This window comes from Solea solea, chromosome 10 (assembly GCF_958295425.1).
Source record: "Solea solea chromosome 10, fSolSol10.1, whole genome shotgun sequence".
Classification (NCBI taxonomy): domain Eukaryota; kingdom Metazoa; phylum Chordata; class Actinopteri; order Pleuronectiformes; family Soleidae; genus Solea; species Solea solea.
In genome coordinates, this window is record NC_081143.1 from 29,201,885 (window position 1) to 29,215,624 (window position 13,740).

At 40.2% G+C, this 13,740-nt stretch overlaps 2 protein-coding genes across 6 annotated transcripts in view; one reads left to right on the forward strand and one right to left on the reverse strand.

The window, feature by feature from the left end:
• Positions 1 to 312: 312 nt before the first annotated feature.
• LOC131467691 (SWI/SNF-related matrix-associated actin-dependent regulator of chromatin subfamily E member 1-like) lies at positions 313 to 10,146 on the reverse strand. 4 transcript variants are annotated; one of them, XM_058641752.1, is made up of 11 exons: positions 10,004 to 10,146; positions 9,294 to 9,344; positions 7,759 to 7,802; positions 7,387 to 7,485; positions 5,868 to 5,948; positions 5,414 to 5,545; positions 5,041 to 5,212; positions 2,401 to 2,573; positions 2,218 to 2,319; positions 742 to 1,003; positions 314 to 648 (listed from the first exon to the last, which is right to left on the reverse strand). In XM_058641752.1, the coding sequence occupies exons 2-11, from the start codon at positions 9,298 to 9,300 to the stop codon at positions 449 to 451; spliced, it is 1,272 nt and encodes a 423-aa protein (XP_058497735.1). In that variant the 5' UTR covers positions 9,301 to 9,344; positions 10,004 to 10,146; the 3' UTR covers positions 314 to 448. The 4 variants fall into 4 exon arrangements, with proteins under 4 accessions (XP_058497737.1, XP_058497736.1, XP_058497735.1 ...); XM_058641751.1 differs by having other exon boundaries at positions 315 to 648; positions 7,381 to 7,485; XM_058641754.1 differs by lacking the exon at positions 5,414 to 5,545 and having other exon boundaries at positions 313 to 648.
• The window catches only part of LOC131467690 (zinc finger protein Aiolos-like), a 51,613-nt gene continuing 48,016 nt past the window's right edge, over positions 10,144 to 13,740 (forward strand). For both annotated transcript variants that reach the window (XM_058641747.1, XM_058641749.1), the window contains exons 1-2: positions 10,144 to 10,275; positions 12,755 to 12,865. The gene's annotated coding sequence lies outside the window, so the exon portion shown is untranslated. The remainder of the gene's footprint in view (positions 10,276 to 12,754; positions 12,866 to 13,740) is intronic.

Below are 13,740 nucleotides of genomic sequence, written 5' to 3' on the forward strand. Positions count from 1 at the left end.
GTGTGTGTGTATATGTATGTATGTATGTATGTATGTGTATATATATGTGTATTTGTGTGTGTGTGTGTGTGTGTGTGTGTATATATATATGTGTATGTGTATATACACACACACATATACATATATACATATGTATATATACATATGTATATACATATGTATATACGTGTATATATACACATATGTGTATATATACACGTATATACATATGTATATACATATGTATATATACACATATGTATATACGTATATACATATGTGTGTATATATACATATGTATGTATATATGTGTATATATACATATATACATATGTATATATACGTATATACAAACGTATACATATATGTACATGTATGTATGTATGTATGTATGTATGTATATAATCCGAGGATGGAAGGCCAGGAGCCACGACAGCCTCACAGTTGACAGTCAGGTGCCGTGCCGGACTCAGTGGGCTGCTCTGGTTCTGCCGGGCCCCTCTGAGGGCTCACTGGTCGGGGCGTCTTCTGTCTGTGCAGAGGTGGTTTCTGAGCCTGTGTTACTGTCACTGGTTCCTTCCTCCATGGCCCCCTCTGGGACGCTCTCCTTGTCCTCTGACGCCCCCTCCTCACTATGAGCCTCAAGCTCCTCTGAGACCTTTGGCTTCCCTGAGTTAATAGAGAAAAAAAAGCCATGATGAGAAATCACAGGAGCCCACATGGCAATAAAATGATTGACAAGTAAAGGCAAGTGTGGTTCACCCGGTGCGTCTGTGGCGCTGGATTCCGTGTCCTCGCCTTCCTTGTTGCTACTATCGCTGCCAGAATGTTGCTGGGACTTGTTGCCATGTGTTGCACAAATGTGTTTTTCTTCTTCTGCTAAGATGCAGGTGGGGGCCTCTCTGGCGCCGCACACTCCTGCGTCCTTGTCGCGCTCTGCCATCCGTTTGCGGGCGGCCTCCTCCGCTGCAGTGATCTCTGCAGAGATCTTCTCCATGTCCACCTCCACCTTCATACAGCACAGCTGCAGAGGATGACAGGGAAAGTTTACACTTCTTCCTACTTGTATGTAGACCTTATTTTCCTTATTTTGTGTAGCCTTCCACAGCAGGCAGGACACAAGGGGTTGGTTTAAGTGAAAGATGCTATGAAACGCTGCTAAAAACGTTCGGCTAATCATGACGTTGGCGCTCTGAATTGGCTGCTTTAGTTGTGTAATTACAACAGGGTTAAGTTTGATAGTTTGGAGTGCTCCCATGTTATTAACAGATGCCACACCCCCAAAAATAAGGTCTATAAGCTGTAATTGAATCAAAGGGACAGTTCAGGTTCTGCGCCCGGCCTGTGACCTCCAGCTCACTGACGTGTCGTCCAGCAGGGACACACAAAAACAAGCAAACAGCTCAACTACTGAATATATCACTACTGCAAGTCAACAATGTCCGAGAAAACGTTTGCTGCTTTTACTCACATCCTTCTCTGGCTGGAAACCAAAGTTCATACACACTGAGAAAATGACTTATGTTGTGATGAGGTGTTGAAAGTCCTTTGATCACAGTTACAGACACAGGCAACAGCAGACCAGCAGCTATTGTGTCCCTGTGAGTTTAAAACGCTGATTTTCTCCATGGACTTTGGTGTGGGAGAGTGAGAGGTTCACAAACTTCAGTTTCCTGCCAGAAAAAATGTTGAATACTTAAGAAGGTGTAGATTTTATTATCTAATCCAGTAGTTTCCTTTGTTTTCAATGATCTTCTACTGCAGCCCACAGAGACACTTCAAAAACCTTCCACTATCCCTTTAATGCTGACATATGAAAACAGTTGCTGTAACCTTGGGCTTCATGTATGCACTAATTCATCTTTGTGAAGGACACAAAGTAACAACATATTGTAACCAAGCACAGAGTTCACTACATGTTCAGTCTTGACGTCTGATTCCCGTCAGTGAGTGGACGCAGCTGCAGTGTTGAGGGTAAATGGCGCCGCCTGTTGTGAGCAGAGGACAGTGCGGCCAACTGCACAGAGCTGCACCTCATTTCAAAACAACAGTTACTATGAGGGCCACAAATTGTAAACGATGACAGCAACAAGAGCGCCAGAGCATGTGGACGGAGTTAGCAGCAGCTGGTGGCTGTAAGACAGATGTAGGCGGGCACACAACCAGAGCTACACACTGTGCAGTTAAACACGCCAAATCAAGCTTGCGTGCGAGGAAGCGATGACTGAGATGCCGTACCCTTTTCAGCTCATTTGTGAACGACTCTGTGGCTTCTATGAATTTTCTTTTCTTGTCCTGGTGGCGGTCTTCAATCTGAAGCAACTCAGCCTCCAGCTTTCTCTGTGACACAACACACACGGCACATTATTAACCCGTTAAATGCCAGGCCGGCATCATGTGGTGACCGTGGTGTGGTCATACCTGGTGTACCATTAACGACTGGACCTGGCGTTTCAGGACCTGCATGCGAGCCGTCGTCACAACCGAGCGCACGTCGGGGACGACGCTCTCACTGAGAATCTCGCTGATCAGACGGTGGTTGCGTTGGAAACGAGCTGCAGCCGAGTGCTTTATGGAAAACCCGTCGTCGTAGTCTGAGGATGTAAAAAAACAAACAAAAAGTTAGATGTGTTACATAATCACTAACATACAACAGCACACATTATACAAATACTGCTAAGGCACTATAAACATGCGGAGGATATTGCTCAATATTTACAGTGCTGGAGTTAAATATAGGCCATTATTTCAAAATACATCGTCAAGCAAAGCAAAACTGTTATTGTGAGGTGAATTTAGGACAAGTGCTTAATTACACGCCGACTGTGTGTGGACAGAGGTTTTGAGATGTACTCGGCAATCTTCATTTGCAAAGACAAAGTGCTTTTCTTTGTCTTCAACGTACACTTGTTTACCATTTAAATCCACGATGACAGGATTCAACCTGCACTACTTTTCATTCTCTGTAGTTTTCTTGTTGTTCTTCATCAAACAGACATGAGAGATGTTTAGAAAGTCAAGGAATTCATATCTGATTGCATGTATTTATATGTGCAGTTCAACTAATAATAAACGATAGATTATATTTACAAGAGCAAGGGAAAGAAAGTCACCTAAAGACATTTTTCAAAGAATATACAGATCTAATATAATCAAAATATATATTTTTTTAATTAAAATACATTATTGAAATATTTGCAGAGCCATCTTAGATGTTAACGGCAACTAAAATCATTCACACACAGCATATTGGTGTGTAAAAGCTTATTTCTTTGCTTTAGCTGTAATTAATGTGACACTGAAGACATAAAAATCATTTAATAAAGGGATAACTAATATAACTTATCAATACAATTTGAAAAGGAAGAAGAAAGAAAGTCAACTAAAGAAACAATTCTTACTCTGGTCAAATCAAACTAATCTATTTTCTGTTTACAATGATTTTGAATTCCTCCAGCTCCAGTTGTCTTTGTATCACTCGGTTCCTCTTTCACTTGCACCACACTGTATGGCGTGCACGGTGTGCACGGTGTGCACGGTGTGCACGGCGTGCACGGCGCTTCTTCACGCCGTTTGTTGTGGTGTAACTGTGATACAACAGCTCTCAGTTGTACCTGAACATGCTGCTGCTGTGCACGCATGTGGGCACCGTGGAAACGTTCCAGACAGCAGAGGAACAAAAAGTCTCATCTGCCATGATGGGGAATGTTTAAGTGTGTAAAGGTGCAGTGACACCAACACAGGAAACAGACTAACACATTCTGAAAGTAGAGTGTGAAATTTAAGATGCTCAAATTAAGTTAAACTAAGTTTAACTTAGTTTAAATCAGTGTTTTAAACTCACAGGGGCACAATAGCTGCTGGTCTGCTGTTGCCTGTGTCTGTAACTGTGATCAAAGGACTTTCAATTTCATTTAAAGTTTACTTTAAATGTTAGTGCACGATTAATGATGTTTGCATTAGTGAAATTACAGGACCACGTCCCTAATCCCTGAGTCCACATATAAGCATCTTTAAAACACATTCTAATCAGTAGAACAGGATGTTAAAGGTTGTTAAATACAAACGGAAACAGGGATGAGTTTGATTACCGCGTGACTAGTTTGACTTCACGTTATCTGTCTGTGATCTATTTTGTTCAAATAAAAATGTTTATAGTGAGACGATAGACTGAATGTTTTATTTTATTGTTTATAAGTTGACTTTGTGGCCATGATATGTAAAGTCTGGTCTCTTTCTATAGATTGAATTAAGCCTATAATCTAGGTTTGTATACTACTGCCAAGTTTATTCATTGAAGTATTTATTAATTCCATACTCATTCTGACTTTGTACAGTGTAGCAGCTAATTTGACTGTGTATTTTATTATTTAGAAGAAAAATCATCAGTTCCTTTTGTGGCCAGTGAGTTGTATGGCTGTTAAAAAGGCTCACGTGCACTTGTGAGTGGAGTTGTTGTTAAATATAGAACAGGAGAAACAGGAGAAACAGGAGAAACAGAAGACAGAGCAGTGAGGCAGCAGCTTAGAGAAGAATTTCTCTAAGACTCCATTTATTAATAAAACACACTCTCTGTGTTTCTACAGCCACCTGCAGAGCTAAGTCTTATTTAATCACTGACGTACGTGCAGTCTGTCGAGAACACTGGGGAAGCACGACTGATATTGTTACGAGTGTTTCTAAAAGGCCACTGTAGGTTTTATCTGTAGTTTTCCTGTGCATCATTATCGTGTGTAAAGCGGCCAGAGCCCAGACAGACAGACATGCATCATTTCCTTGAGGTGGGTGTAACTCAAACCTCGTCCTCTTTTTTTCTTCTTGTGTGTCTAACGGGTGTGTGCGTGAGTTTTTGAAATAACAGGACTTTTAACTTTGCAATTAAACCTAAACCAGTACAAAGCCTAACAAAAACAATAGTTAAAAACAGATTTTGTTTAATTTTGTAGCTTAAAAACAAAGGAATGGTGTTTTTAAGTAAGCGTTAGGGCAAATGTGGATGAGAAGGGAGAGAGATACTGTTGTCATGTGTGGTCGTTCTACTGTAACGCTGTGCAGCCTTACCCTCTGGATCGTCTGCTGGTTGAATACTCATGTACGGTTCACCCTTGTCCAGTCTGGACTGCCTCTGGCGACTCTCCTCTTCCAGAGCCGCCTCCGCTCGGCTTTTGGCATTGACATAGGCCAGGTAGGCTGGCGAGTTGTGATAGGCCTTCAAACTTTCGTTATACTCAATCTACGGTGGAAAAGACGACAGGAATGACGAGGACACACTCAACACGTCGACCAAGCACAGACACAAGGAAAGAGGTTTATTCAGGACTGTTGGGAGAGGGAGGAAAGGGGGAGGGGAGGGGAGGGACCCACAACTGTCACCCACTGTCTACTGGTCACCCATCAGAAAACCCCCATGAACACCTGTGGTAAAACAACCAACCTTCTCTGCTTCGTAGTCATTCAAATAATCCTGTTTCTCCTCATCAGTGAGGTCCCTCCACATGCCACCGATTATCTTCCCAATTTCCCATAGCTTCAGATCAGGATTGGAGGCTTTTACTTGATCCCAAACCTGGTGATGAGAACCAGACATGGGTGTTGGGTTGGGTTGGGTTGGAGGGGCTATAAGTGGTTATCTCTGTGCAGAGAGGTCACAAACCAGAGGAGGCCGAGTGCTTTAAGCTCCATCTCCAAGTGGGTAAATCCCACTCTGTGATGTGGACTGTCCTAGCTGAGTCCTAAGTCTAAGTCAGCTCAACACCTACCTCCATAAACAACCGTTAGAGTCTGTCAAACAAATGTACTTCTTACAGAATATAAAATGAAGAGCAAATCAGCCCCGTGTTCCAGCACATGATGATTTCAAAAGCAGCGCTGTCACGCTGTGCACTTACCTTCCGACTGTATCTCATATATGGCATCAATGGCTTATCAGGGGGCTTTGGTGGCTTTGGGATGTTTATTCCAGAAGAATTCTGATAATGAAAGAAAACGAAAACACCTTAAGGCATAAATAAATGTTTCAAAAACATTTTAACATGTCACGTCTACAATTGCTTTAAAATAAACATCCTTTGGTTTTTGTGGCCTTTCAAAATAGCTTTGAAATGGGCCACCATCTTGCCCCGCAACGTTTTTACACCAGCAAACAAAAAACAGCAGCTTTCTCTTTCTGCATAAACCCAACGCACAAACCAATGTGTGTCGGTATGCAAAGACAACTGTAGTCGAATGGAAAAGAAAGACCGTTCAGTTCTCGTAGCCTACAGTTGTATATGTTTGTACATCAGCATGATTAGACAAACCAGAGTGTGAGCACTGGTATCAGCCTGATACTGGTCACAATCACTAGACTGGAGACGGTCCTTAGCCCCTAAATATCACATAGATCCATGACTGCGCATTGACATGTAAAAATATAAATAAAAAGCACTAACAACATTTGAACTCAACTCTTTCATCATTTAAAATAACGGTTATGGCTCGGTGGTAAGCTCAAACGGCCCTTTATAAACTGAAATAATTATAAATAATAGTTGTAAAAGTACTGTATCAGTCTGATATCAGTATATTATAGTATCGGTATCAGACATGAAAAGAGCGGTCGAGTGGTATTAAACCATGTCTACAAATGACTCCGTACTCACCTTTTTGGAATGCAAAGGAAAGGTCGACTGATTACAGTAATACATAATACACGTGGGTTCCAAGTATTAATTATCAGCCTCCTTAACCTCTAAAAGACCCAGTTGGCCTCAAAGGGGGATTTGCTGATTTATCACTCTTCAGTCTCACCATTAGATGTCACTCGCTCTTACACACTGGACCTTTAATTAACTTGATTTAATGAATGACAGTTTGAGGTCGTATACAAGCAAGAGCCCCACAGACTACAACAAAATAGCAGTGGAAGTAAATACAAAAAAATCTCACCTAAGCTGAGATTTACCCACTGTGAGACATAATGCCATTATCAGAGTCAGCCAACCACAGCTTACATGCAGCGACAACATGACTGCTCAGCAGCCAGAGCCATGCTGAGCAGCGAGTCTGTACTGCCATGGCAACACTGATGGCATGGGTTACTTAACGTGGCTGTCAGAAATGCAGACTTTGAAAGGCAGGTGGTATTAGATTACACACAGATGGACTCTGAGCTGGTCTCCACCATAAAGGAGACACTAGAGGGAGCTTGGAATGATGTGGTTTTTGTTATATTCAAGACTTTCATGCTGACTGTTCTGTAATATCTGCTCAAATTCAATATATCAAGGCACTCTTAACTGTCAATCTTGTGGATCTTGTTCTGCATAGTCTTCCTTTGACTAAACAAGCTAACTCTTGTCCAATTTTGCCCACTTGTCTTTCTGCCCCGACACTTTCCATCCTCTATGTTCATGTTCATACCGTTACCCGACTGTTGCTGCTTTGGCTCCCTCCCAGTCTGTAGTTGTTGTAGGCCAGGTGGCTGTATGGGTTGTACCCGACAAACCCGGGAGTGTTGGGCAATTGCTGATGGAAACAAATGAGACAACAAACACAAATGAGAAATGACATGAATCAAAAGAAAACAATGAAGGAGAGCTGGGAAAATGAGAAATAACTAGCATTCATGCTGGAGCGTTTCAGAAGCAGTGTTGTATCAGCACATCAGTTTGTGTTACTAACAGTTCTTATAATAGGTTTTGTTCATATTTGCAGGGTACTAAAAATGAAGTCTTAAAAAACACTAACATCAGCTTAATTTTGGATACCACGTCAATATTTGGCGTTGAAGGTACTTACAGTTGTCGGGGCTGGGGGAGGGGGAGGGGCATAGGATGGTCTCTCTGTTACAAAAAAAAATTCCAAATTAAATATCTGCATCAGCTCAGAGAAACAAGAAACTAATAAAGTCCTCACACTAAATAAAACTCAAGTACTTGATATAGGGAGGAAAACAAACTGAGCTCAAACAACAATGAAAACATTCTGTAATTCCAAAGAGCATTTTTGATTTCATATATAAAGATATTCTTGTGTATATACTGTACATATACTGAGTGTGGCTCCCCCTGCACCAAAGTCCATAGAGAAAATCAGCTCTTTTACATCATGGCACACATCCATCTCCATCACTAAGTTCAAATGTGTTATTTTATGAGTTTGGTGAAATCCTTTGTTCTTATTTAAGTGACACAAACTTACCAAACATGGCAACAATAGACCAGCAGCTCCTGTGTAGCTGTGAGCTAAACAACAAGCTAAACAAACCCTGAGGTTTCCAGGCAGACATGACTGTCTGAAGGTAAGATAAAGCAGCAAATATTCTTAAGATAGAATAGACTTCAGCAGGTGAAGATTTTATTAGGTGAGCCTTTACTTAAGTGGCTAAAATCTGTGTTGGCTTCATCCGTGTTGATAATTTATCAATTCTTAATACAACACACTAAAAAAAAAAAAACTGAACGATACCTTAAATGTTTTGTTTTGTGTAATGAAATGAAAAATAAAATAAAAATGATAAATTCCTCACACCACAGTAAAATGTAGTGTTCTAAATGTTCTCTATTAACTAGTTACTAGCTTTAACTGCATCGTGTGCATAGTACTTTTGCCCTGCGTCCTTTAGCGATACATCTGTCGCATTTCAACTACACCATATCTAGATTATTCATAATCGATTGATCTGTCGATTATTTTCTTGATTAATCGAGTATTTGTTTGGTCCAGAAAATGTTGGCTGGTGTTTCCCAAACCTAGAAATAATGATGTTCTCAAATGTCTTGTTTTGTCCATAAACCAAAATCTTTCAGTTTTAATGATTTCTTTGTCAAATAATGAAATCAAAGAATGTTCGCCCATAGTTTTCCTATGGTTAGTTATAACCATAGTTATAACCATATATATAATAGGAAATCACACCATAACTATGGTGTGTTTTCCTATGTTTTTTTTTTTTTTTGTCCAGAGGTTTGAATGTTTGTTTTTCAGCTTCTTTCTAAAAGTTTACGAAACCAGAAAATATTCACAAATATTCACAACAAAAAAGAAAAAATATGAAAGTTTGTTTTAATTGCTAAAATACAAACAAACAAACCTCTAAAACAGAATAGTCGATTATCAAAATAGTTGACAATTAATCGGTACACAGTGGAAGCTGCTACTTCAGCTCTGTCGCAGACAGACACACAGACGTTCTTTGAATGAATAATGTTCATATTGTTTCCCATAAACTTATGAAAACGCTATGTCCTGATTATGTATTTGATTACCATAAAAAACAAAGCGATTAATTAAATGTCGCAATCGGTGAAAACGCCCCCTTCCCGGATCCTTACTTGACATCTGGGAGGAGAGGACACGGTCTCAGTCTGTTCCACTCATTGTTTCTGTAATGAACACATTTCATTGTATGTCGTGTTAATAACATTATTATTCCGTGTGTGGACGTCACAGTGGTTTATTATAGACGACACAAAACAAACACATGCCCACTGTCACATAGCAGCTTAGCTTCGGCAGTAGCTCTAGCATCGTCTGTGGAAATTGTGGATTTAACTCGCAAACCACTTCACATGCGTATATTTTATTAATCCTACAATACGTTACGTGTTAATGAATGACTTATTGAATATAGTAAAACGTGATAAAGTCGATGTCATGGCTTTTCCTCTTTCATTTTCAGCTCCATTCGTACGATACCTGAGCTAGTTAGCTAGCGTTAGCAAGTAGCCGTGCTCGCGATTAGTCAATAATGTCATGTCATGTCGTTTCTAACTACAGTTGCCGTGCGTGCACTGACCTATGCAGTTTTATATTAGTGTGGACTCATAAACTAAAGCTAACTGGTGACGTAGCGTAGCCACCTCCAATACAAGAATATGACATCTGAGGTGTTAGCATGCAGCGTCAAGTCAGCGTCAAGTCAGAGCAGCACGTGAAGGTAACCACACATTTAAATGGTTTTTAATGATGATAATGAACAAAAAAGCACACGAAGGTGATGGCCAAAACAAAAACAACAACAACAACAACAACAACAACTCACCCTAAAAGGTGAAGTCTCACCACAGTGTGTGTGTGTGTGCGTTGTGGCTTTGACAGGGACGGCTAACCCGCTAGCTTGAGAGAAACGGTCCCCACAATAAACCAATGAAACGGGGTCCACTCGTAAGATTCCTGCAGAATCTTCCAGAACTGCACCCCCACCCTCTCCTCATCTCAACTGTGCCTCCTTATGCCTCGATGCTGATGCTTATCGCCCTCAACTGCCACTGCTGCAGCCTCCATCCTCCTCAGGGACAACCAGAGAAAATAGAGGTATAACAACAGCACACAGCGACTGAACACGAGTCTACATGTGTCCCTAATCTGGACAGGTCAAAAAAACCAACAGTTACGTCATGCTTCATAACCTGAAACTGTCATTCTTGTCCCATTCATGTGTGTGGGGTTTATCATTGCAAGGATCTGTAATTCAGTTGTGAATAGTTTAGAGACTGCAACTAAATGATGACTATCCATAAATCCATTACTGATTAGTCTTAGACAGCTCAAGATATCTCCATTTGCCCAAATTAAATTGTAGGTATCTCAAACTGGAATTATGGAGATTTGTGATTTATCTGCACTATTGAATTCAGGCATCTGCAACAACAAACGACATACATGTGAATGAAGTTGAGGAATCTGATATGATCCTTGTGAATAGGAAGAATTTCATTATTAAGTTCTGAAACGTGAATAATAGATATCTGTAATACATGCCCAGACATTTAAATGTTAAAACAGCCTGCCACACTATATACGTAGCTTTATCTATGAGCTGAATAATGGCGCAAAGGGGACTGCTTAATCCTGACCTTTGTTTTAAAGATGACAAACTGTCGTGACCCATTTCACAATATAAATCATGATATTTTTTATATTTTAACCAGACATTTCCAAGAGATATTTGCTTGATAAATAAATCAGAGCTGATCTAAATCTGTAATAAAATTTTGGAAAAATTTCAGAAAATTTGACAAAAGTAATTTTAGTTATTATAAGAATGGGCATTTTTTTAACAAAACTTCGAGCACAATATTTGATGGTCAAATATTTAAAGATAGGGTAATGCATGCCACATAGAGACAAACAGCCATCCACTGTCTCCTTCACATCTGTGGTCAGTTTAGAGTGTGCAGGTAATGCAATCATTGATAAAACATTTGTTTTGTATCTTTTCAATATATTACCAATAGTCACAGTAACTGATTGACTTTTCATAATCAAGTCTCTCTTTCACCCATCCCTCAAAAATAAATAAATCTCCTGCAATCCAACTGTGAGTGTCACTGTCTGTAGAGCGTCCTCCTTTTTCTTCAACATCATGATGTGAATATATAAATCACAGCAGGTCAAGGTCAGACAACCAAATTCTTCAGATTCACCCTTCGGTCACTGCAGTAGTTTCCTTGCTTTGGACTTGGTAATGGATGTGATTGATAAAATGTCTTAACATGACATCATCATACTGAAGTGAAATTACACTTTTTCAAAACTACTTGTATACCAGAAGTCGGAACTGGAAGTGAACCAGCAACTCGTTCACCGTGTTCCAGATGAGGAGTCAGAAACGCTAATGCCTTGGTTCTCAAACTGTGGTATGTGTATCACCAGTGGTACGCGAACATCCTCTGGTGTGAGTGTGTAGAGAATCAGAAATAGTGTTCTACTGTATATACCAGGGTATGTGAGTGTGTAGAGAATGAAACAAATAACACAAACATCATAATAAGTGAAATAATAATAATTAGAGTTGCCTTATCTCTCCCATCTTAATCTAATGTCACTATACCAGTGTGTGACGTATATGTGAGGAAGAGGATGACGAGACTGAGACCTTATTAGAAATAAATCTGCCTCCTGTGAAAAGTCTGTAGCTGACTTTGCTCGGCCTGTTTACACCACTGTATTTTAACATTGGTGATAATGATGTTACTGAGAGAGCTCCACATTTTCTCCACTGATGTAGATCATTCTTTTTTTCCTCTAAGCAATAAAATATGTAGTCAAATTAGCTACTAAATGGATGAATAAATCAGAATTATTAACTTTGCTTGCTAGGACTAAGTAATACAAACTTAGATTATAGTCTGAACTATACCCAATATTTAAGGTTTGCCAGGGCTATTAACAACCTACAGATAACTGGAGAATCTTTTTTTGGACTATGTGTATGACTGACTTACTGTGAGGTTGGAAATGCAATTACAAATGGAACGCACCAAAAAGTTGACCCACATTGTTTTGCAAATTACGTGACTTCATGTCAAAATATGTCATGTCATGCACGCTTTCTTTTTTTACTGGGTAATAATCTCATCATAAAAAAAGTTGGAATGATTCATTATGTCACCGTAAGTTGCATTATAGACGCTTCACAGGCTACTAAGCTTTAGAGAACAATCAACGAAGCTCCCGTGTTGTTAGAACTGAAATACTTTGCATTCTTGTTCACACTGTGTGAGAGAACTGAAGGTCAATAGTTGTAATAGTGTGCTCCCCAAAGATAACAATTCAAATCCCGTAGGATTTAGTCTACATCTCTGTCCATTCAACCTGAATCGTACTTGTTTTGGATTTGTTAATTGATTGTGTTCATTGTGTTCATTGTGTTTCTTTGTGTTTACACTGCTCTGCACACTTGAGAGCTTATTTTCATTCACGCTTGACCTGCATCCTGTATAACATGCGTGCAGACACTGTTGTGAGCTCACCTCCAGGTGTGGTGCTTCACCTTATTTTCATTCACCAGGCAGTGACCAGAAATCTGAGCCAACGGGGCCGAGAGTGGAGTCCCTAAGAAAGCGCGGGCAGGACTACTCACCCGGTGCAGCTGGACACCTGTGATGGAGGACATCTGGAGGTAGGATGGAGGTCACATGCCTCCTGTAAGCTACTGTGCAGGCTCAACACGGACACTCACACGGGGGCCTACCGGCCACAGCTGTGGGACCGTGGATGCCCAGGGGCAGAACAGGGCCTGTGACATTTTGAATCAGTCAGAGGAAAACCCATAAAGCTGCTCTCGTCACGTAGATTCAGACCCGGTTCTTAAGCCCAACAGAGCTCTTCAAAATAGACGCATGCAGTGGAACTAAGCAGACTTGAAAGTTTACTCTGGTAGAGCTATTTTTAGAAGCTGCTGCAGCCAGATTATTATGATGTATCATTCCAGAGGTGTTATTTGGACAAATGTCTGGCATTTTATCTGTAATCCGTCAAACTATGGGCTACAGGAAAACACCTGCTACAGGATTCTCCCGTTGAAAACCAAGACACGGCAACATTTTGTCTGAAACTGTGCAAATAACTTTTTCCATTCACAAGAGTCCACTGTAAATGTTTGTGCCTCTGACCTCAAGGCAGCACTTTTATCTTTACCATTTTACAAAAGCAACAGTTCAACGTTTAGACTGGGATCGTGTTTAGTTGTTTCTTTATGAAACGAGTTGTGCTACACCTTTTCCTTTACACCCTTGTACGTCTAACATGAAATAGAGGTCGACCGATTAATCGGTTGGGTCGATTAATCGATAGATGCCATTTTTTGACAGTTAGCATTGGTAGATTATCATTTATTTGATGTAATTTTTACATTATTACAAATGACACGTTTTTCTTCTGAGATACTTACTTAATATGGGGGGGGGGGTCGATACAGTGGAATATATGCATGACGATATGATATATTATATCAAACTTTTTTAGCAATATGATTTTTTAGCTGACATTACACTT